General features: G+C 41.4%; 1 protein-coding gene across 4 annotated transcripts in view; it reads left to right on the top strand.

The window, feature by feature from the left end:
* WDFY3 (WD repeat and FYVE domain containing 3) overlaps positions 1–26,166 on the top strand; it is a 190,105-nt gene that overhangs the window by 56,378 nt on the left and 107,561 nt on the right. For all 4 annotated transcript variants that reach the window (XM_080368510.1, XM_080368508.1, XM_080368509.1 and 1 more), the window contains exons 3-5: positions 10,090–10,300; positions 17,002–17,125; positions 26,040–26,149. In XM_080368510.1, the coding sequence (XP_080224636.1) occupies positions 10,121–10,300; positions 17,002–17,125; positions 26,040–26,149 (414 nt within the window). In that variant the 5' untranslated portion in view covers positions 10,090–10,120. The remainder of the gene's footprint in view (positions 1–10,089; positions 10,301–17,001; positions 17,126–26,039; positions 26,150–26,166) is intronic.

The raw sequence follows: 26,166 nt of genomic DNA, 5'->3' as shown, positions 1-26,166 counted from the left end.
ATGGGGGTCGTTCACACTTGCAAGACTGTCCAGTTACAAAGTTCCAGATTAGCATTATAAATAACATAAATTTTAGTTTCCAGAAGTAATCTGCTGTGTTTGTAATCTATGAAAATGGAGAACATTGAAAACCAGAATTTTTATCCTATCAGTCTGAAACTTGTTAATTTACCAGGCACAATATTCCTATAAATGAGTGTTCCAGAAATACATGTCAGAGGAGAAATTTCTCCTATTTTTGTTGTTACCTTTTGTGTCTGTGCTCAGCCAACTTGGCCTACCTTCAGCCTGTCAGGATTTTTATATTGTACACATTTTTGTCCCCTCAGTTACCACGTTTCTCTAGTAAATAGTGTCCTTTACGCTCCTTGAAGGAGAGGAGGAATTGTATGCCTAGAACTAGTTCAGACTTTGTTGCAGTCAGGACTGAATTGCCAGTTTGAGACCGCATTGGAACAGGTCAGAGTGTAAAAATGCCGTAGTGCTGTGATTGCACAAGCATGAGCAAATATTTTCTTGGAGCCAGAATGTCTATGAATGAACCACCTGAACGTGCTAACGCAGGTCTCTCATTTCTAACATAATACCTATATAGAGCCACTGCTTTGATCTTTACTGTAACCAACGATTAGGGTTAGTGAAACATGGAAAGTTGTTCTGGTTTTGGTGGTGTTCCCCCCCCAGAGCGACCATTCCTCATCTCCTAAAGTAGAAAGGCTTCTTTTACACACAAAGAGTTTTATTTCGTCCTCAGCTCTGCAATGGTAATATATTTTGTCTTTTACAAATGATTTTAAATTTTGTTCTGGCATAAATATTAACCTTTTTTTCCTCCCAACCTAAGGAGATACCATGAAGCACACAGTTTGAGGTATGGAATTTCAGACTCCCTTCACAGCTAGCAAATCTGAATTGCTTTTTGGAGGTCAGGTCTGTGTTTATATGCCGGTGAGGTGGTCGTAGACTTTGTATTGAAATTCACAGATGAAGCTGTGTAGAACACAGCAGTTAAATGTGTATTTTGGGTAGCCTTGGGGATGGACTGAGTTTCTTGGTCTTGTTTTATGAAGAGATGAAGGACTGTTACAGGTACCTCAAAGATGAGCTTTTCTGCATCTCTTAGCTGGTCATTGGCGCAGTATTTGTTACGTGCTCTTTGGCTTCTGAAATGTGAAAATTACTCATGAAATTTCCCTGACCTTTTTCAAAAGCCAATTTTAAACAAGTGGTGGATGTGTTCAAGTACTTACAAAAGCAGGTTTACCTTTTAGTTCTCTAGGCAGCGTGTGGTAGTTCAAGAAAAAATGAGAATTTGTCTTTCATTTTAGTTGAAAAGATGTAGAGTAAAAAATGCAAAGGCAGAAACCTTAAATGAGTATGTGTGGCCAGTCTAAATAGCCTATATTTGAGTTTTCTGGCAGTTTGCTTTGTGTGGGCCTTTGCAATTCTTTAGCTTGATTATCAGATTATTACTGAGCTGAAAAATAGGAGTCCTTAAGTCTTGAGAAGGGCTTCCTTAAAGAAGAGCAGCACTCAAAATTATGTTTGTGCTGGTGACAGATTCTAATGTGTGCTAAATAAAGATGTAGGAAGCAATTTTATCAGCATCCAGCCAAAAATCACATTCTAGATGTTATGTGGTCAGTTTTGTTCCTGCTAGGAAAAGGCAGCACACATGCTTCCTTCCTCTTGTGCTATCTCATCTTTGCTCTCTGTAAAATTCACTTGTAGCTCCTTCTTGTTTCATAAAGCTAGGAATTTCAAGCACCATCCCTAAAATATCTATGAACAGTGATTTTAATCACATCCTTTACCTCCACATGTGCATCAGTAGTCTTTCATGCTGGGTAACTGTTGTTATGTGCTATTGCACTAAAAAAATAAAGTTGAAGTAGAGTCTTCAGTTGCGGGGCCATAAAAGATGGTGGTCTGCACTTGAGATCTTAAAGTTGTCTGTACTTTTTGTGTATGGAAATGGAAGCGAAGAAAATGGATGCAACTTGAACTGTGTTTTGGAGAAGTACTACGTACTGTTTTCTGCTGTGGTAGTATTTAATACTTGTTTTATGGGCTTTGTGTTTAGGAGTTGGTGAAAGAAATGTTTGTAGCTTAGAAATATTTTATTAAAGCACTGGAAGAAATTTTGGAAAATAAGATTTTGTAGTTATTAAAGAATTAGAAAATGCAAAGATAGGGTTATTGTCTAGACATAAGGTACACACTAGTAAGTCAGGAAAAAATAGACCATATGCAGAAGTAAAAAGCAGGACTTGATTTTCTTATTTGAACAAAATGAAGTGCAAAAACTTGATATAGCTGAAGTTCATTTTCATTTAAGTTAATAGTAAATAAGAAATACGTGCATTATTAGCCTTTAGCAAGACAGCTTTCCTCCATCCCTTCAGCATAAGTCAAAAGTATCACTGTTATTTAATTGTTGCCCTTCTTTTTTCACTGAATATAAAACATTAACCTTCAAGAGGGTACAAACCACAGGAAATCTACTCTATCAGCACTTGCTATTATGTGTCATTATCATGAATAATTTGTGGGAAATGGACCTAGAAAGAAGACTGATAGTCTGGGGTTTATATCTGTATCTTTCTCACTAACCAGTTACTTAAGTTCTTCATATTTGTTGAAGTATTAAGAATTTTTATTTGCAGCTATGTCAAATCATTAAGGTCAGTCTGAGCATAAGAATAGCATTTCTAATATTGCAAGTAACAAAGGAATTGTATCTTTAAATACTCATCTGATCTGAGTTCAGAGAACAGGAAAAACCACGTCCTGAATTAGGATAGTAAGCTTTTTTCTTTCTCTTTTTTTTGTTGTGTCGTTTTTTTCTTTTTTATTTTTTTAAGAGATGTTAAAGCAAAAAATAACTGCATTGAATTCTCTGGTTTGGAGACTGCCTGTGAATTGGAAGAGACACCTCTGTAAGCATCTCTTCAACCTGTAGAAATAAAACAGTATTTCATTCGGTTGGCCTCTGCACTTACATTAATCTAAAAAAAGGAAGGTTAAGCCTTCAGGTGATAACATAAGGTTCCTTGAGATAAGTTTTAAAGTATTTCACTGCAAAGGAAAAAAATAACCCCACAACTCTGAAATAATAGGGCGAACTTCAAGTCCTTCCCTGCACACCTTCCTTAATTAATAATACTTTGCAGTACAAAAAGTGGAGTGGGAGTTGATGGTGTTTTTCTGTTGGGAGGATTTCTCAATGAAATAGTTCCTGTTTTAACCAGGTGACTAGCTGTTTAACAACAGGAAGACTTAGTACAGGAATAGGCACTTTTATTACTGAGTCAGCATGCTGGCTTTGCTCCAGGCCCTGTCTTGTGGGGACTGGGCGATATTCCCCTAAGTGTGTGCGAGTTCAGTCCATCAGGGAGAGCTGATGCCTTCCTTTTCAGCAACACAGCTTCCTTGTGCATGACTTTATTTCTGTTTTTTTGTTTGGTGGGGGAGAGTGGGAGGAAGTAGGGTTCCTTACTCGCCCTCCTGCTGATGTTTTTGCCTACAAAGAGAATTTATTATTCCTGTTCAGTTCTAAGGGCAAATGGATATATCTAGCCTGTAAGAGCTCTTTATTATTTCTTTTGAAGGCCAGAAAATGTCCTCTTTAATAGTGCATATTGATGATCATCTTTGGAACGTTAGTATTAACTACAGAAGTAGGGAAACTTAAAATCAGGAAAGAAGTAACAAATGTGTGTAGAGGGAAATAATAGGAGTGGAATTTACTAATGGACTTCTGTGATTCATTGTAGCAACAAGGTTTACCTTAAGTTTCATTTTCCCTACATACTTGGAGCAGAGGTGTCTGCTGATGTCCTATTATAATCTGCAAAGAAAGAAGTCGATTCCTGTTTCACTGCTAAGCTGCTGATGTAATACCAACACAGTGCCTGGAGAAACACTTGCGACTGTAATTACAAAGCAGATAATTACCTAGCTGCTTATTTAAATAACACCCTTTTGGAACTAGATGCACAGCTTGGACCTATAATAGCTATTGTGAAATAAGTGTGTCTCATGCAGCTTCTGTCTGCTTGCTTTTTTTTTTTTTCTTCACAAATGTTTTGATAGCTCTAGTGGTATTACCCGTACATTATCATACCCTAACTTGTGTTAACGATTATGTGTTATGTTTTTCTCGCAGTGTCTGAGCTTTGTAAGTTGTTGGTATTTTATGTAAAGTGGTTTGTGATCATTTGGCCAACAGCTTCCACTAACAGTAGAAAACACTTTAAAATACTATTTTAAAGGATAGAAGTTACCACTTGCACTAAGTCCACTGAGAATTCTTGAGAAACCTCATGTGTTCATCTTGTAGGGTTCCTGTATAAATTTAACAGAAGAGTGAAGAACTTGGTGAATAGGTTTCTATCAGAGCTGCTCAAATGGGTCAGCCTTGCTTATGCTTATGGGAAAATGTGCAGCCATCTGACAGCCAGTGAAAGAAAATGAAGGGGTTGTTTAAGTAAGGATGCTTATGCTGTGCCTTTACTGCTTGCTTCATTTCTCTTCACATGGAGACTTTTCTACTTCTGCCACTAGGAGAAAACAGCAATGTGTTTTACGAGAGCAGTGTTTTTATTGTAGCTGTCTGTGCACATTTGAAATCTTCTCATCAAGTGTCTGCCTTTAGTTTAGGCCCATACAGATCATGATGATACACAACTGCCATTAATTCACCTTTATAGCTCAAGTAGCAGAAGATGGGTGCAGTGGGTTGAACTGCTTCAACGCTCCTGATAAACCGTGTACCTGTCGCTGTGGGGCTGCATTGTAGAGCTTCTGCTTGCTTAGTTTGCTCTTTCAAAATAACTTCTAATTTCTTACTCAGCTAAAAAAAGCCAAAGACTCAACAGCTGGACCATCCAACTCAAAGGTTCTCAATGTAGAGTGTGCCTGCATGGACCTTCTGGGGGAAGTAACTCATCAGGGCTGTGTAGGAAAGAACATGTGCCTGCACTGGGCTGTATGTGCCAGAAGAGGGGATGCAAGGCACGGAAGAGCCTCCTCTCCTGAGAATCAGCTTCTGTCATTGCATCTTCCACAAAACCTCTGAGGTTTTTCGGATGGCTCTCTAATTGCACCCTTTGTGGGCTGGGTGTCTAACTTTGAGATCACAAGGAGAAGGATGTCAGCTAGTCTCTAAGGGACGCAAGCAAGCAGAAGGATTCAAGCATCACAAGATGCCACTTAGCATTAGCTACCCTCCAAAGTTTCTTAAACTAGATATCCAGATTATTAGACACGACCAGTTTTAGTGTAAGGTGTGTGCATGTGTTTGTTCATTGTGTGTATATTGAGGCTGTCAACATGCCTGTGCTGTGGGGCAGATGTGAAAATAAGTTGGTTATTAGCTGTGAGGCATTCTGATCTGGCAGTAATCAGTGGGACAGAAGAACCCATGAGGAAGTGCATTGCTTTCGGTTTGGGTTGCAGTAACCAAGGTCTAGCATCACAGTTGGAGAGATGAAGTGGCAAAATACTGAGCAAACTGCTTGTGAAGCAAGGGCTGTGTCCAGCCTCTCTGCTGAGAGAGGCAGGAGGCCCTTTGTGGGGGGACTATAGGAAGTAAGTGTGCAATTTAAGACTGTACTGTAACGAATGGTGTAAAGCCAGGCCAAATTCAAGCTCTACAAGCAATTACAAGACAGGTGTTCCCTAACTTGTGAGTTTGCTTCTCTTAAGGTGCTTTTGCTGTGCAGGGCACTTGCTTGTCACGTGGTATAAGCAAGCAGTTGTGAACAGGTGACTTGACTGTTACTGAAAATACTGGAATCCTTTCATTTTTGGCATTAAAGAGACTGCCAGGCCTTAATGCTGAATTCGAGTCATGTGGTGGTTACAGCTGACTGTAAAGACTGTGCAGATGCTTTCACTTAATAGAATGGGAAGGTCCTTTCTCCTAGGTAGTTTTTGTTTGTAGTAAAAGGTTTAGGTATACTGCTTTCTCTTTTCCAGATCTAAGCCTAAACAAAGAAAACCTCAGTCAAAATATTTACCCAGGACATAGTAGCAACATACTGCTGTCCTTTCACTCAGGGAACATGTGTAATATTCTAATGCGGTATTACTTTAGTGTTGTTTTTTGTTTGTTTGTTTGGTTTTTAAATGAGCTTAAACATCTCAATGTTTTCTTAGGGATAAGTAAGCTCTGTTACCGAGATTCACAATGAGGAGGCTTTTGCCTGCTGTAAACTATGAATAATCCTTCTCGTGTCTAAGATTTAGGCCTAATGCTGGAGCTCTCATAGCCCACAGCTGTCTTGTATTTCTAAATTTGTGCTGTGGTAATCAGAAAAACTATCACAGTATTCAGACTGGCAAAAGTAAATTGCAGAAATTCTTTCAGATTTGATGTAGAAGATACTGTGTATGATGTTGCATGGAGCCCATGCTAGCCTTATTTCTAACAGGGCAGAAACAGTGGGACTCAACTCTGGAATAATTCCACAAGTACTGTCTACTCTGGTTGAAATTAGTATATTGCATACATTCAAATTGATCTGCAGTGGAATTGAGGGTAGACTTTACATGATTCTGAGGGCTGAGAATAAGTGGAAAATACTGACAGAAAAAGCTGATCCAGAGGGCAGATAATATCATTGAAGAAAAGCAGCATATATTGCAAAGATCTCTATGTGTAAATGTCAGTGTTACTACCCCTGTCTTCACTTTATACAGTGCAACATGGACTTCAGCATCAAGGAAGTGAGTATTTTATAGTGAAGGATATTCCCAAAGCAGTATCTGCTAGGGAGATTTTCTTGAGTGTTGCAGGGGAGTCTTTGGGACAGAAGTCCGAAATTCTGTGGCATTGTGGTGTTCTGGTGTGGTGTTTGGGTTTTGGGTTGGCTTTTTTTGTTTTGTTTTGTTTGAATTGGAGTTCCAACTGAATTAAGTACACACATAGAATATATCAATTTTTGTAGTGTCTTTTGATTACTTCTGAAAAAAAAAGGAGTTAAATTCATTTGGATTTTACTTACACTATGTTACATCCATTCTTCCCTCTTCTCTGCCCCACCTCTTACATTGAGGTTGAATATCTGATTGTACTGGGGAACAGGCAGGAGGGACTGTGACTGTGCTGAGAAACTGAGGACTCCTTTAATTGTTCTCTGCATTTGTCATCCCTCTGGGTTAAAACTGCCTCAGTGGAGGTCATTGGATCACGTCTTGGAGAAGCTGTCCCAAGTAGGCTCCTGTTATGCTGGGAAAATTGTGTGTGACATGTATTTGGACTTCTCTGACTATAACAAAATTGTCAGAATTAGAATTACAACTGTGTGGCTGAACCAGTGCAAATTCCTGATCTAGTGTCTGCTTAGGATGAACAAAGCAATAGGATTTAAAAGAAAAATTGGCTGCGCTAGCAGAAGTCTACAGCAGTGGTGCATTCAATGGCAATATGTGTTTTAGGTGTTGGATTTAGAGTTCTCAGCATTTTATGACTCATAAAAAGAAATTTAAATTATTATCTTTAAAAGATTTATTGATTAAAAAAAGAATACTTTTTTCCCCTGCTGTTTTAGGCAGTGAGGTTTTGGCTCTTGGAGCTAAGATGTGGTATTCTGTTAGTTTACACGTTATTACAGTGAGAGAAGAGTTCCCAAACTGAAGAGTTTGGGAAAAGGTGTGGGTTTCTGGAAGAAACACCTCCAGAAACTGTACTATCTCTTTTTTAACTGCGTGAATCATGCTGATTTGAAGTAGTTAGCTGTGTTATTTCTTAGGGATAATACGCTAAAAGATAACATCCAGTTCTGTCTCATTTTTCTTCAAATGTAAAAAGCCAGTGCAGATTTCCAGGATGGGCTGACAGTCGCTGGCTTGTACATTAGCTTAGTTTTTTTGATGAGTTCTCATTTCATAAATGGATTTTTTGCATTGTACCAAAAAGTTTGTTAGCATCAGTTCCTAACTTTTCTTGCATGTTAGTAAAGTGGTGTTTTATGAACATGTTCGAGAAAGATATTTCATCCTTGGGTCAATTTTCATTGTTAATGTTTCTTATTAGTGGTTAATTATCTTTAGTTTTAAAAGTTAGCTGGTGTTTTCCTGGCTTTAGCATCCAGCTACTGTCTTTCCTCACAACTTAATCTGTGGGTTTGAGTTCTTCAGTAGTGGAATGAAGTTCTTTAAGTTTCTTGCTGTGAGGCATTTTCTACCCTTGAATAATTTTTATGGCTGTTACTGACCTTTGTTCTTCCAAACACCTTTAAGCCAGGAGAGGTCGACTTTAGGGTTCTGAGGAGTATTTCATTGTTGATCTCCTTAATTTTGTATATGGAATTGAAACTGTTTCCCTGTATCCCCCTTACTACCTTCCTTTACTTGAACGTAGTTGTGAGAATAGTTCTTTTTGCCACAGTATCCAATTGACTACATCTGTTGAGGGATTTATCTGCTCAGACCCTCTTGTGCAAGATCCTCAGTCCCATGTTCTGAGGATTTGGTCCATGTTGTTTTGAAGACTTAATACAGGACTAAATACAGACGCTATGTCGTATCCATGAGATGTTTTAAAACGTGGGCACCAGTGACATGGTAAAGCAGAACCTGGGCAAGATCAAGCAGGACTTTAGGAGCCCTGGGTGCATGAGTGAAGGGGACAGGGGCCCAAGTGATCTTCTACTTGTATCTTGCCTGTCAGAGATAGGGATGCAGGCGGAGGTTGACACATTATGCAGATCAATGCCTGGCTTTGTGGCTGGTGTCATCACCACTGTTTTAGTTTCTGTGATCACAGGATGTTGTTCGAGGAATACAGATTACTGGGGAGAGATGGGATCTGCATACCTAGAAAAGGGAAGAGAATCTTTGCTGGCAGGTTGGCTGACTTAGTGAATCACGCTTTCAACTAATGAGCTTGTGGGATGGAGTCCAAAGCCAGGACACTTGTATACTCGCAAGCAGCAGGGTAGATGAGCGCATCTGCCACAGAAGAGATGAATGCACCCCAACCCTTCAAAAAGGTTCCGTGAGAAAGGTGAGAGAGTTGAGAGTCAGCCTGAAATGCTTCTATACCAATGCACGCGGCATGGCTAACAGCTGAAAGGAGCTGGAAAACTGTCATCTGACCACTGTCACTGAAACTTGGTGGGATGAATCGTGTGGTTGCATGATGCAATTGATGGCTAGAAACTGCTTAGGAGGGACAGGCAAGGGAGGAAGGGTCACAGTGTTGCCCTCTACATTAAAAAATGGATTGATTACACAGTGCTTTTTTTTGAGATAGCAATGCACAGGTCAGGAGCTTATGGGTGAAAATTAGAGACCAAGCCAATAAAGGAAACCTTATGGCTGGTGTTTACTACAGACTGTGTGTCAAGGGGAGGATGTAGATGAAGCATTCTTACTGCAACTACAGGAAGTGTCACACTTGCAGGCCCTGATTCTGCTAGGGGACTTGAGCCACCCTGACGTCCACTGGAAAAGATGATCTTTAAAGGTCCCTTCCAATCAAAAACATTCTGTGATTCTAAAACAAGTTTCTTGTGCCTCAAGAGGGAGAAGACAGAGGTGTTCTTCCGAGACCTGACAGCTGAAGTGTGAGATGAACGATAGCTCCATTGGGTAGCCTTGTCTATTTGCCATACGGAAGTCAAGAAAAAATTAAAGCATGCCTCTGTATGACAAAGCCAATGTCTGAGAGAGTTTGAAGGTCTTGTTTGATTAGATTTTAAAGTACATAACTGGTACTGATCCTATTCTAGAATTATTTTGAGAATACTTTGCAATACGTAGATAACATTGCCGTAAACGCTGTGGAATGTGCACCAAGGAATCGTAAAAATCACTAATTGAAAGTGCTGAAGTTGTTTTGCGGTGTTTGAAGCCTGGTCAGTCATGCTTCGTGCTGAAGAGTATTGGATATTTTCCTGTTTCAAGTTGTTGGCTTTAAATCCTCCAGACATGTACTAATAAATGTCTAGCATATAAAATTAGCTAATGCTCTTAACTGCAGTGTGGTACTTACTGAGAGAGAGGGTGTTATATATTTAAAGGCTTTGATGGAATAATGCCTCAATCTGTTGTACTAAGTTCATTTTCCGTTCTGAACAGGATACAAGAGAGCTTCCAGAAGTCATTCAAGATGAATATGGTGAAGAGGATCATGGGCCGGCCACGGCAGGAGGAGTGTAGTCCTCAGGATAATGCGCTAGGCTTGATGCATCTGCGTCGCCTCTTCACAGAGCTCTGTCATCCTCCACGGCACATGACCCAGAAAGAACAAGAAGAAAAACTGTACATGATGTTGCCAGTGTTTAACAGGGTAAGCCGGAGAATCTGCAAGAGATGTTTTCTTTATTTGAATTGACTGCTCATATTTTGTATTCCCGAGGCCTGTGGTTCTAGCACAACAGAAGCTTTCTTTCTGTTGGCATCCCTTCAGTTTTCCCCTTCTCATCTCATAGTGTTGTGTTAGTGGATAAACCTGCCATTGGAGATTTCCTTCTGTTACTTTTTCTGAAATGCAATCCACAGTTGTCTTTAGACTGTCACAGAGCTTGCCTGTTATTAGTCATCTGATTTCCAACCTAAACTTACTTGTAGCAAGTTTATACCTGCTTGTTTGTGTGACAGCGTTGTCTTTGAGTCTAAATAGCTCTTCTCCCTTCTTTGTGTTTATTGTAGTGATGCATATCTAGAGATAACAATTACAATATCTCTTGTCAGACTTAGTTTTGCTAGGCTAGATAAGCTGAACAATTTTAATTTCCTCTTGTGATAAATTCTTAATATTTTCATCGCCCTTGTAGCCCCTTTCCTGTGTATTGGGTCTGAATCCCTTTTCTTGGACAAGGGGGATTTTGAACAAGCAATCTGTAGGGAAGATGTAGTAGCCACTTGTACAGTGCCATTCATATTTCACTGTTTCCTTGTGCTCAGGCACTGAGATTTTGTTTGGAGGCAGGACTGTGACAACTGTCAGTGGAATTAATAGGAGCTAAATCTCCTGACATCAGTCAGTTAATCTGCCACTTCAGTTTGAATAACAACTCTGGTGGTAGTTTCAGGGTCTTGAAAGAGCAGTAGGTACAGATTTGACTTTCCTCTTTTTCCTGCTTTGACCTAAACCCTTGCTACTGAAGCTGCTTTTCAGTGATGGATTTGTGCTTGTATACCCTACTGTGGAGAACTGGAATCGTCCAAAAACTTAAAGGCAAAAACTTGATCATAAAATCAACTCAGCTTTCTCTTTCTTTAAATTGATGTTTTGCTGAAAGTGTGGCTTATGACAGTGTTAGATGTTGAATTGCTTAGATGCTTGTGCTGGTTTTGGCTGGGAAAGAGTTAGTTTTCTTCACAGTAGCTAGTATGGGGCTCTGCTTTGGATTTGTGCTGCAAATATTGTTCATGATCCGGGATGTTTTCATTATTGTTGAGCAGTGCTTACACAGAGTCAAGGCCTTTTCTACTCCTCACACCATCCCACTAATGAGTAGGCTGGGGGTGCACAAGTAGTTGTGAGGAGATGCAGTTGGGACAGCAGATCCCAGGTGACCAAAGGGATCTATTCCATACCATACAACATCACGCTCAGCATATAAAGATGGGGGAAGAAGGAAGAAGGGGGGACGTTCAGAGTGATGTTGTCTGTCTTCTCAAGTAGCCGTTAATGCATCATGGAGCCCTGTTTTCCTGGAGATGGCTGAACACCTGTCTGCCGGTGGGAAGCAGTAAATGAATTCCTTGTTTTGCTTTGCTTGCACATGTGGGTTTTACTTTACTTATTAAACCGTCTTTATCTCAACCCACAGGTTTTCTCACTTTTACCTGATTTTCTCTCCCCCATCCCACGGGGAGGGGAGTGAGTGAGTGAGCGAGCAGCTTTGTGGTGCTTAGTTGCCAGCTGGGGTTAAACCACGACAATGCTGTGTAGAAAAAATAATCCTAGTTAAGGTATAGCGTTAATAGGATTTTCAGTCTACTAGGTAGCATGCTTTAGTGGATAGATCCCCTAAATGTCATTCAGTTGTCTTAGATCTTATTCCTAGTTCTACTGCTAACCTGTTGTGTGAGTTTGGGAGAAGTAAGCTGAGTTCCTCTGCTTTCTCTTTATCTGTTTGGTTTGTATGCCCTTTAGTTATGGACTTTCTTAATTTGTTTTTACAAATTAGCACAATGGAATCTTCATCTTGGCTTGAGCCTGTGAAGGTTATTTTGATGCAGTTATGCTTAAAATCTCCCCCTGGTGGTTACAGGTGGCTGATGCTTCTGAAAAAGGGAACGTACCCACTACAGCTGCTTCAACACTTACTTAAGTGTAACCTATGGGTAGAGAAAATTTTTTTCCTAGCTATTGTGGTAGTTACTTGCAGCAGTATTGTATTTATGGAAATACCAATTGGTGATATAACTGGATTTAAGAAAACGTAGTTCAGCAATGCACTATTTCCATACAGTCTTTCCTTAAACTTTCATGAAGACTTCAGAGATAAAGAAGAACAGTTAAATTTTAATTTGTGTTGTTTCTCCTTTTTCACTTTTCCCTTTCTTTCTTGCTATGCTTTTTTTTTCCTCTCCTTTACACTGCTTATTGACTTTGTCCTAATTCTCAGTCCTTCCACTTGATCCTGTTGAAGCCTAGTTGTGGTTGCCTTAGGTCTTTGCACCATTTGTGTCCTTTCACTGTCCTTCATTCAGCTGGTGTGTTGAAGCATTCCGAAAAATGAATCGGTGGCCCCAAATTTTCTTCTTGCTCCATCAAAATCAGCCCTCACCTAACTGGTCTCAGGTACCATTTATAATCCTTGAAAAGATGAGTGGTTTCTGTGATTTCCATCTGTATGAATACATCTTGGCTACTCTTTTCTCCTGGGTTCCAGCTTTTGCCTTGTTTGTTGTAGGTTTTTTGCTTCCCCAGGTTCCCCATGTCTCTCTTCTATTCTTTACAGAATCCGTCTGATTTTGTGGATGGGCTTTTTTTCCCTTCTCTGAATCCTAGAGACTCTCTTGTTCCCTCCTTTACTGAGGTGAACTTGGTGCTGAAGACATGCGTTCTGTGTTTGTCAAATGTTTTGCTTTTGTATCCTACCTGTGGTTATTTCTCTTCCTCTTCCCTCTTGTTTTGTTGTTTAATTTTAACATCATTGTCCTCAAACTGACTGTTTTTACTCTGTGACCTTCTTGGAGTTGTCCTTCTTGACAAGTTGCTGGATTTTGTCACTTCAGTTTCCAGCCTCTAAAATCTGAGTTGTAGTTTGGCACGTGGAGGGAAGGATGTATTGTCTGTGCTCTTTTACTTCCATTCTTGCAGTCCTTGATAATCATTATCAGTCATCAATAAACTGTTAGTGTAGCACAAACAGAACGGATTTCTCTTGGTCAGCCAGATCTCATCTGTCCCAGTTACAGGGGAATTTTTTTCCTTGCATGTGTGTCTTCCCGTGTTCAAGAGGCTGAGCAGTTGTGATGTCATCTGTTTATTTATACTTTCACAGCTTACCTTTTTACATTCCTGGTTAATGCCACCTTCTTTTGAGGCTTACATATAGAGTAATATATAGTGTGACTTCTTTGGCTTATCTAGTTTTGTTTCTTCTAGACTGTCAGCTGTCTGTGGTACAGCTTGTTTTGGAACAATCCTGCTAGCTTAGTAACTGAGTCAGAGTAAGACAAACTCTGAAATTTATTGGAATAAAAAATAGAACAAGAGGAATATTTAGTCTTCTGAAGGGTCTTATATGACGTTTTCAGTGGGAGACATGGTAAATCTTGGTTCACTCTAAATTCTGAGGTTATTTTCCTCTGAGACTATACTTTTACTGACAAAACACTAAAACATTGCTAGAAGTTTTGTTTGAAAAATATTATTGTTTCTCAAAGATAGCCATTAGCTGCAAATGTTTTAAGCTATCAGTTAATAACTTGATTAAAATTCAGTTAAAATTCAGTTAAAACTCTGAATTCCTCAGTTACTTTGCGTAGTTATCTCTCTCCTGTTGGACAGGTTTAAGTGAGATTGAGTACTTGTGTTAACTGCCTTGAGTGAAGTCCATAATGGTGTACCATAGAAACATTATCTGTTACAAGATCGGGATGTCTGTTTTAGGAGGAGAAAACTCCAAATAAATTGTTGAGCTCAGATCAAGACTTCTGTACCGCACCTTAATATGTGCTTCAGAATTCTGTTGTACAGAGTAGTGAGCTGTTGGAAGTGGTAATTGTGTGTCTTTGGCTGGAAGTAGGGAGTGTGTGTGTGTGTGTGTGTAAAATCCAGGAAAAAGTTCTAGAAGAAGTGTGATTTTTTTACTGAATGCAGATATACAGAGTGAGGAAGGTAAGTGTGCTTCCCATAGGCATCCAAGTGGCCAGCAACAGGCAGCCAGTTAAATAACCTGTGTATCCACGAGCTTGAGGCTTTCTTGCTTAACCATGTAGGAGTTTGCGTGTATGTTTAGTTTTTTTCCTCCCTTCAGAAGTATCTGAAGTTTTGTGTGAAATGCAGTTCAGTTTTCTTCCTGACATTTTGAGGATTATTAACAGTAAATCCAGAGGAGCTAAAGCATTCTTAACTTTGGTTTATAGATACAGCATGTCTCAAACATGCTACAGTTTAAACCATCTTGCTATTTCTGGTGATGAATGGGTTTACAGACCATTTCTGTTTCCTCATTGTTCAGGGAGGCTTGTGAAATGATGAATCACATAGTAATGGAAAGCTAAATCAGTGCATAATTAACAAAAGATTAGCCCTCTGGAAGAGCACTCAAAAGGCTCCTTTCAGAGTCTGATGCATTTGTGGAAGCATTGCTCTACTGTCACAGTAGTAATGCTTTTGCAGTATATGAAAAAAGTGGATGGAATGATGAAGAGGCTGGTTTTGAGTAAATGGTTTACATTTTCTTGAAAGAACCTTGCTCTTCCTTATTAAAAAGATGATTTACTGGTAAAATGTTTCATATCCTATTCCTGGGTTTTACTACAACCTTTAGTCAAATAATATATCAATATCCAATGCAGATGCTTGTTCTACATAGCACAGACTTGGTTATGGGGCAGCTAATTAAAATCCCATCACCTCAGTCAGCCTTTTACTGTAATTTTGATCTCTGCATTTCTTGGGATCTGCTGACGACTCTAGGCAAGCTTGGGACAGGTAACAGGGTTATTAGTTTTTCCTCTTTATTGGTCTGAGTGAAACATTTAAACGGTTAATGATGGCAAGATGCTCTGCCAGCGTGTGTTCTGAAAGTCTAGATAATCTTGCTTAGGTTGTACCAGCTAACGTGCAAGCCTCGAGGCCCTCTTCACATCTTATAGCCTTGTGGAAGTTAGGCTCTTGGATGAACTGGGAGTTGATGCAGACGACTGCAGAAGGAGGTCTTGTGAAGAGTTTAGGGAGATCTAGGTTGTCTGTACTGGGAATGTTACAACCTTTGTAATCCAAACGAGGGGTGTTTTTCTTGGTCTGCTGAAAACAGTTCTGCCTATGATGTCTAGACTCCTGTTTGCTTGCTTTATTGATAATGGTGGTTGAAATTTCCTGTATGAGAAATGCTTATTTTTTTTGGTGAAAAATATTTTTATTGTGAAGAAACAGAGTGTTGAATTTCAGTGTTGTATTTCTAGCTCTATTTCATCATGACTTTGCAATGCGAGTAGGCAGGAAAAATATTTATGGCTCTCCTGTAATGTGCCAGAGCAACTGATATTAAGGGGAGTAAGGAGTCAAACTTAGACAAAGGTTATTCTGTCTTCTGCCTTTTAAGTTTTCTTCAGTGCGTTTGGGGTTCCAAGGTAAGTTGGTGCTACAGTTACCTTGGATCCCTGTTGGCTGTAATACTGTGGATTTCACTGGATGTCCCTTGACTTAAGTGACCTCAAGTATGTCAGCAGCTCAGTTGTAATAGTATAACTGGGTCACCCAGGGAAAGGAAACAAGGTTGAAGCAGCTGCTGAGTCCAAATCATTTGTACTGCTGTAGATCACATCCTCTTTCTGAGAAGCAAATATAATATGTTGAACTAAAGTTTTATTAGAAAAATACTGGGTTTTTTTACACTGGCTCATTGTGACACTCCTGCAGGTTATGTACATAGCCTTGAGGGAGAAAATGTAAATAAGCAGAGAAGTGTTTTGACTGTTTAGGTATTTAGCAGGCTATTCTGTTTTTTTCAGCACCGACAATTCGGATTGCATGCTGTGTTTGATAATTAATATTGTGGTTTAACTGCGACCATTTTAGTCAAGTGTGGATGGAGACTTCTTTTTGTGTGCAGTCTTGAATAAACAGTAAATTACCTCAACAACTAGCTAATCCATTTTGAGCTAATGTCATGTTCCATAGCTTAGTGCCATGCCACAGAGTTAACAAATTTCTCCCTGTTTAATGTGATTCAATAAATGATTTAATAACCAAATTAATGTGACGATTTATAAAAAAGATAATCCCTAGTAACTACCGCTGTTATGTTCAGGAGGAGCTCAAGAGAGGACAGTAAGGCCTTGGGATGCCAGCAGTGTGGGAGGCTTCCTGTTGTTGTCAGTTTGAGGGAAGACTTAACAGGGCAGTTCTACTTCCTAGTCCTTTCTAGAAGATTTTACACACATCATTCTGTACCTGCAGTTCACCCCTGTGAGACGTTTAGGTCCAGGCAATAGTAAAGGAGTTGCTCTTAAAACCAGAACTCCAGTAGGAGAATTTGCTCTGTTACCTAGTCTTTACCCACTTACGTGCAATCTCAGTCTTTTGAGGCTCTGGGGTTTTCATCTTGCAAGAAAATTTATGATTCCCTTTTCCCTCTTCGTTCATCAGATCTTACCTCCCTGAATGATGGCTTAATTCCAACTATGAATATATCTTATAGCATGCACTGTGAAAACCAGCACAGTGATGAATACCGCAGCAGGAAAACAAAAACTTGTTATCTCCATGGTAATACTCCTTCTTTGCAAAGGAAGGTGGTAGTTCATAGTGATCCTTGTAAAGTGAATGACTTTTTGATACATCCATTTTTCTCGTTTTAGGTGTTTGGAAATGCTCCTCCAAGTACAATGACAGAAAAATTTTCTGATCTTCTGCAGTTTACTACTCAAGTGTCACGATTGATGGTGACTGAAATTCGACGGAGAGCATCAAATAAGTCCACAGGTATTGCATGGGGCATAAGTTTGGGCTTTGAGATGTGCATCGCCAATTTCAGATCAGTCAGGATACTATGAGCTGCCATCCAAGCCAACTGTGCAGGCTCAGAAATGGAATTCTGCGCAGCGGAAACAAATTGTCTTCCATTTCTTTGGGCTGAGAGAGGAGGAGGCTAGAGTTTTCCTTCCTTGGTTACGGAGAAAGCAGAGTTCCACAAACTTGACAATGCATCAGAGGGAGAGGAGTGAGCTAAATTGCATTACCTTCTAGTAGAAGGAGACCAAGAACATGTTGCTATGTCTTGCCTAAGGTGCCTGTTTGCGGTGTGTTTTGCAACTTGCATATATTAGCATTCCAAAAACATGCTTCCAGGCCAACAGCTACCTTAAAATGCTAATAAGATGTGAAAGTACTGCAAGTCCCACATCAGGACCAACACCACCAGCTGTAGAAAAATATTAGTGGACCTGTCTTTTGCTCTGTTTATTAAATGTCAGGATGAGATTTGGTTCTGTTGAACCCTGCATGTTTCAGAACCTGACTACATTTGGGCAATTGCATAACAGAAGACAATGCACCAAGAAGGCATGTTTCATTAGCTTTCCTCTTTGATTTCCTCTTCTGAAGACAAGCACTTCTGGGAAGTATCAAACTTTTGTCTACTAGATAATTAAGATCTGTGCTGGCTTCTCAACTTGGATTTAGTGGTAAATAAGGAAATAGTGGGCTGGAAAAGGCTGTGCAAATTATTACGCATGAAATCAGGAGTCACAAACTGTGCCAATTACAATTTCTTTCCATTTTAAGTAAAGTGACTAACAGTGAAACAGTCCAGATGGCTAAACAGATATCATAGACAAAACCTGTTCTTTATGGGTAAACAGGCACAAAATGTCTTTTTCTTTAGGTATTTGGTGGAAATGAATGTCCAACAGCCGTGCTGGGGGAATGGTGGTGTTCATTTGACCTTTTTTTCTGGGGAACATCTGTTATGCCTGCTAGTCAGTTGGATTCTGCTAAGAATGGCCATTTTTGTGTTTATTACTTAAGTTATACCTCTGCTTGTTGCTTCAAGATAATCCAGTTGTTATCCTTGAAACCTCACAAGTCAGAGGTAGACCGTGGTCGTGGGTTTTGGGAGTTTTCTTGTTTTCTACTCACGTGGAAACTTAACCACAATGACTTAAAAGGCAGTTTAGTACTCTTCTAAACTATAATGTAATGAGTGCCAAGGTTGATTTTAAAATGGAAGGCAGTAATTTTTCCTCTGTTAACAAGATTGTTATTAAGTCTGTCAGTAAACCCTTTTCAGAACTTACTTTAGAAGGCCTTATAGGTCCGTGTTCTGCGGTTGCTTTGTGACTCTTGGTGGGACCAGCAAGTTGCAGTTTGCTGTCCAGAAATGGCCAATTAACCAACTGTCAAAACTCATAGTTTGCAGACTTGCGTGTTTATTTCATGTGTGCTAGTCTGTGTAGTTAAATTTAGTTGTGTCTTGCTTCAGTGATTTCAGTCAACATTTCATCCGGTATTTGCAATATTCTCTGTATGTATTTGTCTCAGTGTTTGCTATTTAATGCTAATTTTACTTTTTACCATACCTCTGGACTGTTCAGCTAATCCCTCCTTCCTCCAGAAACAACATTTCCAGTTACTCTTTATACCGTCTGAATGTTGTGGTGGTTTGGGTTTTTGGGTTTGGTTGGTTTTTTTGCTTTTTTTGTGTGTTTCCACTCCCCCCCCCCCCCTTTCTTTCTTTTCATCTTAATGTCACTGATTTACTCAAACTGTTTCACCAGTGAAAATGCTTCTAACAGATCTGCTGGAAGACTGTCATTATCTCATCTTCAAACCACTTTGGGAGACCAAATTGAACATTTATCATCATAATGTTTAACCACGGCAGAAAACCACATCAGTGGTTTGTATTTGGCCTCTGACAATGCCTACCTTTATTCTTTACAAAATTCCATTGACCTGCAAACTCTGCTTGTATTATTAATTTCTATTTCTGTCGTATCAGCAGAACTAATTTTGTTTCTCTTAAATACACAAGAGTTAGTGTTATTTGTTCAAGTGTATCTTGTGTTTTGGGTAAGTTTTACCAATGGTAGTTAAGGACACTTCTTATCTTCTACTAGTAAGTAGCCTTTTGGGCTCCTCTCATGGTGGTCTGAAGTTTTCCTGATAATGTTACTTTCCCTGTCTGCTTCTCTTTGAAGAGTTGAGACTATTTCTTGCTAAAATAAGTGGACTTAGGGGCTGCTTTCAGACTTTTTTGGTACATTGGTTAACTTTTCTGCTGAGAAGAGATTATGCTGGAAATAGTCTCACATGCTGTGACTACACATGTCTCTTTTCATTATATGTTTTTCCTCCTGTGGGTGACTATGCTTTACAAGGTGATTCTGTCCTGAATTTATTGAAATTGCTCTGAAAGGAAAGTAGTGTCTTATCAGCTACTCATAGCAGCCGTTGATCGGAACTGGCTCCTGATATCTGGTTACTTTTAGTTAACTTTCAATTTATTTTTGTTGCTGTTTACCAGATCTTATGCCAGGCGAGTGTAAGCAATATAGTGCCTTTCCAAGAGATCCTAGGAAGCTCGTTCTTTTATTGACTGGGTTGTTGAGGCTGTATGCTGACACAGTTGAGTTTATCTTTGGATGAGCAGCCCTCTGTTTCTGCACACTGCAAAGGCACCAGCCGCTTAGTATCTGTAGCTTGCAATGACAGCACTGCACTGTTCCTGATGATTGAAGGAAGACTTTCTGCTATTCCATTTTTGTTTGTGTTGATACTTCTGTCTTAGGACAGTTGGAACGATTTGTATTCTTTAACTCTAGGTGTCTGACTGTTGACAGGCATTCCCTGCAAGAAGTAGTAGAGACTTCTTGAAGGCTCAATTAGAAAAGGGGTCCCTGATTTCAGCTTGCTCCCAATCCACTCCCCTGACATACACCCATACATCCCACACCCCTTGCCCCCTTTGGCATATGCACAGGTATTTTTTCATTAGTATTCTACTCTGGGGTAAGAGTAAGCTATGCAAGAGTCTGATGATGCTGTTATATGTGATTTATGGTATTAGAACATCTAACGAAACGCTTCATGTATGGAATTTGTCTTTAGTGCTATTGCTACAGGCGATATCATTGCTTGTAACATAGTGCTGCTTTTTGCTAGCAATCTGAATGGGTGTAATCCCATTGCTTTCCATCTGCGGCTTTTCTGAAGTCCAGGACACAAAGCACCTGTGTCATCTTTTACATATGAAACAAATTCTGGTGTTTTTATTCGTCCAATCCTCTATCCCATATATACTGAATCCATGCTGAAAAATCTGAGTACTTTGTATTAACTATGTAAACCACATAATCATGGTGATACTTATGCATATATGCTTGCACAATTGTAAAGATATGTATGCTTAGGTATTATTTTATAGTTTTTTCTCTTTGCTCTTTTTTTTTTTTTGCTAGCTAGCATATCCCAATCCTAGATTTAGTGGTTTGTTCTGCAGATGTTGAAGGGCTAAGGACATTTGGGTGAGGCACGTAGAGGATGTTATATTAAAAAGATGACTTGAGCACTTCAAAACCAGGGAAAAGGCACAAGAATTAAATTAAGATTAGTGCTGATGATAGAAATTAATCTTAAATGATAGTGCTATCAACTTTGCTCAGAGCAAATGACAAGACAACTTCTTCCTGAGCTTAAAATGCTGTCTGTGTTTTAGGTAGTGCTTAATTAAGACTGACAGTTTTGAAACTGCTATTTATAGTCTTCAACTGCTATGCCATTTAGGATGCCAGCAGCATGGTAACTTCTTCAGAAGCATATACTTAACCCCCGAGTCTCACTTTCAAAGATGACTAAAAGAGTTCCACTGGTGGCTTTTGGAGACTATGCCCAAAGGAGGCTGTGCACACCCTGGTTGGTACCAGTTGTACCATCTTACAGTCGGAGACTGACTGCCCACCTCTGCCAGTGCTCAGACAGTGCTGGTGGGGCACTGTCATTGTAGAAGCAGCATGTGCTATAGATATGCTTGGTGCTCAGAATTTGGGCAAGTGGCTTTTGCCAGGAATTCTAGTATTTTGTGTATGCTTCTAATGTAGGAACTATGGCTGTGGTATGACTGTTGTGCTTTCCAAGTTGGTCTGCTCTTACACCAAACCATCTGGCCAATGTTTTGCACCGGTGGTTTTGAAAAACAAAGTGCTCACCAGATACTTCAGGTCAGCATGCTGGGAAGTTGTTGCATGTCCATGTTTGTGTAAGTTTTAAAAATTGCCTTGCCTTTCACCTTGTTATTTCAAGCTTTGTTTTATCTTATTCAGTCTCATGCAAGGATTTAGTAGGTGCCTATCCTTGCTTCAGCCAGTGGTTTGTACAAAAACCTATTATGGGAATAAGGCTGCAAAACAAAAACATGGGAAAATAGTCATTGAACAAATGAACCAAGTCTGGATTTTTACCTTAGATCTGTATTTTTACCTTAAATCTGTATGTCTTTTTTTTCCCCTAGGATTATGAATATGAAAGGGTTTCTGGGCTTTAGGGAAAAATAAGTCCTCTTTGCAATTGAAGGGAATGCAACTGACACAGGCATGGGTGACATGAAATCTGTCTGAGACATCCATCAAATAGACCTTTTTCTGTATGAGAAAAAAAATTGTAGAATAAGAGAGGACTCTTGTCTGACCTGCTTACAGCTGGACTAGCTGTGAGATGGGACCAGGTTGCACTGGGCTTGATCCAGTTGTGTCTTGAAAACCTGCAAGGCTGGAAACAGTACAGCCTCTCTGGGCTCTGTTTCAGTGCAACTCTGTCTTCAGGGTTTGGGGAAATTTCTCCTTACATGCAGTCTAAAACTCTCTTGATTTAAGCCTGTTGTCTCTTGCCATCCAGCCATGCAGTGCTGTGAAGAGCCTGGCTGACCTCTTGATAGCTCCCCCCACCATGGGCACTGAGTCTGCTACTTGGTGCCCCTGAGGCTGTCCCCTCTTCCTGCTGAGTAAACTCTGGTTCCTGAGCCTCTCCTCACAGGGCTGGTGCTCCAGCTCCCAAACATCTCTGTTCCTGTTGATTGTTGTCTTCCCTACACTGAGTTGGGTCTGAAACTGGATGCAGCATTCCACACATGATCTAAGAAGTGTTTTGTGGAGGGAAGAAATGACTTTACTTCATCTGTGGTCTGTCCTCCTGTTGATAAAAATGTTTCTTTACACCATGATTTTTATTATGTTGTTTTACCAGTGTCTGATGGCTTTGGCTTGGTATGGTGGTAGTCTTTTTTGGGAAAAGTTAATGTTGGGACTGTAAAGCAAACAACTGTAGAAGTCTTCTAGGATGACCTAATTTGTGGGTTTATAGTCCAGCTCAGCTTATCAGCTCCAGAAAATTATCTTATCAGTGTAGTCCATGCTAGAAGTTTGATAAGTGCTTTGCCATATAAAATGTATTTACTTTAGAACAAACACCTTCACAGGTGTGTACTGGGGAATCTTGACAGCAGATGAAGTAAACAAAGATTAAAATTGAATTTTTCTTCAGCTGCCAATATATTCCTCCATTAGTAATTCCTTTGTGTTTCCTTTTAAAGCAGTATTAGGGACCTTCCTCTTCTGTCCTAGTTGACACTAAAAGCACTGAAGATGATTGATATGCAGTTATTAATGAAAAATGGTTTTAGATTTCCCTTAAGGGTAATGGGCAGTCATTGTGACTGGCATTATAGATTTCTTAACATGTGTGTATTCAGACAATGGTGAGATAGGATTACATTTTCTCTTGATTTATTTATTGAGGCTTATAACTTGTTTACTAGGCTAAATATTTATCTTCAGCTCTGAATGATACGGAACAGCATCTGGTTCCAGAATGGCCACCAGATCTTTAGAATTAGCCATAAGTTCTTAGCGTTTTCATTTTCCAAAAAATGTGGGATGGGGATGTGGTAATTCCAGATCTTAGTCGTAGTTTTATCATAGAATCATAGAACCATTTAGGTTGGAAAAGACACTTTAAGGTTGTTGAGTCCAACTGTTAGCCTAGCACTGCCAAGTCCATCACTAAAGCATGTCCCTAAGCACCACATCTACACATCTTTTGAATACCTCCAGGGATGGTGACTGAACCACTTCCCTGGGCGGCCTGTTCCCATGCTTGACAGCCCTTTCAGTGAAAAAACTTTTCCTAATCTCCAATCTAAACCTCCCCTGGCATAGGTTGAGGCCATTTCCTCTTGTTCTGTCGCTAGTTATCTGGGAGAAGAGACCGACCCCCACCCGCCTACAGCCTCCTGTCAGGCAGTGGCAGAGAGCGATAAGCCCCCCCTGAGCCTCCTTGTCTCCAGGCTAAACACCCCGGCTCCCTCAGCCGCCCCTCACAACACTTGTGCCCCAGCCCCTTCCCCAGCCCCGCTGCCCGTCTCTGGACACGCTCCAGCCCCTCAGTGTCCCTCCTGCAGCGAGGGGCCCAAACCTGAACACAGGATTCCAGGGGCGGCCTCACCAGTGCCCAGTGCAGGGGGACGGTCACTGCCCTGGTCCCGCTGGCCACGCTGTTGCTGACACAAGCCGGGATGCTGCTGGCCCTCCTGGCCACCTGGGCACGGTGCTGGCTCCTGCCCAGCCGGCTGCCCACCAGCACCCCCAGGCCCTTTCCCCCCAGGCACTTCCCAGCCGCTCTGCCCCAGCCTGGAGCGCTGCGTGGGGCCGGTGTGACCCCAGGGCAGGACCCGGCACTCGGCCCTGTGGAACCTCATACAAGTGGCCTGGGCCCACGGATCCAGCCTGCCCAGACCCCTCTGCGGAGCCTCCTGCCCTCCAGCAGATCAGCACCCCTGCCCAGCCGGGTGTTGGCTGCAGACTCGCTGAGGGGGCACTCGATCCCCTCGCCCAGATCACAGACAGAGACACGAACCGGGACCGGCCCCAGCGCTGAGCCCTGGGGAACACCACGTGTGCCCGGCCGCCAGCTGGATGTGGCTCCATTCCCCACCCCCCTTTGGGCTCGGCCAGCCAGCCAGCCTTTTACCCAGCCCGGAGCGCACACCTACAGGCCGCGAGCAGCCGGTTTCCCCAGGAGATGCTGTGGGACACGGTGTCAAAGGCTTTACTGAAGTCCAGGTAGACAGCACCCACAGCCTTTCCCTCATCCACTAGGCGAGTTCTCTTGTTGTAGGAGGAGATTAAGTTGGTGTCAGTCAGGACCTGCCTTTCATACACCCCTGCTGGCTGGGCCTGATCCCCGGGTTAATCCGCTCATGCTGCGTGATGGTGCTCAGGATGACCTGCCCCGTAACCTTCCCCATCACCAAGGTCAGGCTGACAGGCCTGTAGCTCCCCAGATCCTCCTTCTGGTGCTTCTTGTAAACGGGCATCACACTGGCTAACCTCCAGTCAACTGGGACCTCCCCGGTTAGCCAGGGCTGTTGATAAATGACTGAAGGTGGCTGGGTCAGCAGTTCTGCCAGCTCCCTCAGTACCCTCGTGTGGATCCCATCCAGCCCCTTAACTTGTGCATGTCCAAGTGGAGCAGCAGGTCACTGACACCAGTTTCCTCCTGGACTGTGGGGACTTCATGGTGCTCCTCATCCCTGTCTTTCAGCTTGGGGGGACCCAGCACCCCGAGGGTAACTGGTCTGGCTGTTAAAGACTGAGGTAAAGAAGGCACGAAGTACCTCAGCCTTTCCCTCACCCTCTGTGGCAGTGCTCACCTCTATGTCCAATGAAGGATGCAGATCCTTTTGTTGCTAATGTATTGGTAAAAACATTTTTATTATCTTTACAGCAGTGGCCAGCTTAAGTTCTAGCTGGGCTTTCACCTTTTTAATTTTCTCCCTTCATAACCACACAACATCCTTATAGTCCTCCAGAGTTGCCTGCTCCTTCTTCCAAAGGTGGTAAATTTGGGGTTTTCCCCTGAGTCCCAGCCAAAGCTCTCTGCTCAGCCAGGCTGGTCTTCCCCCCCAGCTCATGTTTTGGCATGTGGGCACAGCCAGCCCCTGTGCCTGTAGGCTGCTGTCTTGAAGGATGCCCAGCCTGCCTGGACCCCTGGGCCCTTCAGGACTGCCTGCCAAGGGACTCTGTCCACCAGGATCCTAAACAGGCCAAAGCCGGCCCTCTGGAAGTCCAAGGTAGCCGTTCTTCTGACCCTCTCCTTCTCTGAGAATCAAAAACTCTATCATCTCATGATTACTATGCCCAAGATGTCCACCAACCTCGACATCACCTGCCCATCCTTCTCTGCTCCTGAACAGCAGCTCCAGTGGGGCATCTCCCCAGGCTGGCTCCCTGACTGGCTGTGCCAGACAATTATCTTCCACACACTTCAGGCATCTTCTGGACTGTTTCCTCTCTGCTGTGTGGTATTTCCAACAGACATCCAGTATGTTGAAGTCCCCCATGAGAACAAAGGGCTGGCTTTATTTCTTTGTTCCTGTTTTTTTTTATTCTTTTTGCCTTTCTGCACCTCTCTTTCCCTCCAGTCTTTTCCCATTGTCCTCCATACTGTTGTTTCAGTGCAGTGCTTTTTTTTCAGAAATTGAATATCAGTTTTTCCCACTGGAACCACTAAGTGATGGTGACTTCATGTCTCTGGAAAAGAGTATGTTGTATTTGATAAAGCCAGAACACTCAAACAAAAGTTGCTGCATGTTACTGAAAACTGTCTGCTGCTTTAAAGGATGATGCATGACCTAAGAACGTACTTTTTGTGTCCTTGCTAGTGTCAAAACCAAGTGCGTGTGGAAGATTGGAATGTGTGTCTGGAGAGTGTAGGCCTATGCCTAATCCTTTTTTCAAGTAGTGCTGCAGAGGTGAATTCATGCTCAGGTCAGCTAAGAGGATGTGTTCCCTTCTGCAGACTGCCATACTGAATTCTTACTGCATATTTTTTTTTAACCCTACAGAGGCTGCAAGTCGTGCCATAGTCCAGTTTCTGGAGGTCAATCAAAGTGAAGAAGCAAGTAGAGGTTGGATGCTGCTCACCACAATCAATTTACTAGCTTCATCAGGACAGGTTAGTTTTAAACAGCA

Source organism: Falco punctatus, assembly GCF_963210335.1.
Source record: "Falco punctatus genome assembly, chromosome: 1".
NCBI classification, from domain to species: domain Eukaryota; kingdom Metazoa; phylum Chordata; class Aves; order Falconiformes; family Falconidae; genus Falco; species Falco punctatus.
The sequence above is the reverse complement of the archived record's forward strand: the minus strand, read 5'-3'. Positions and strand labels throughout refer to the sequence as shown.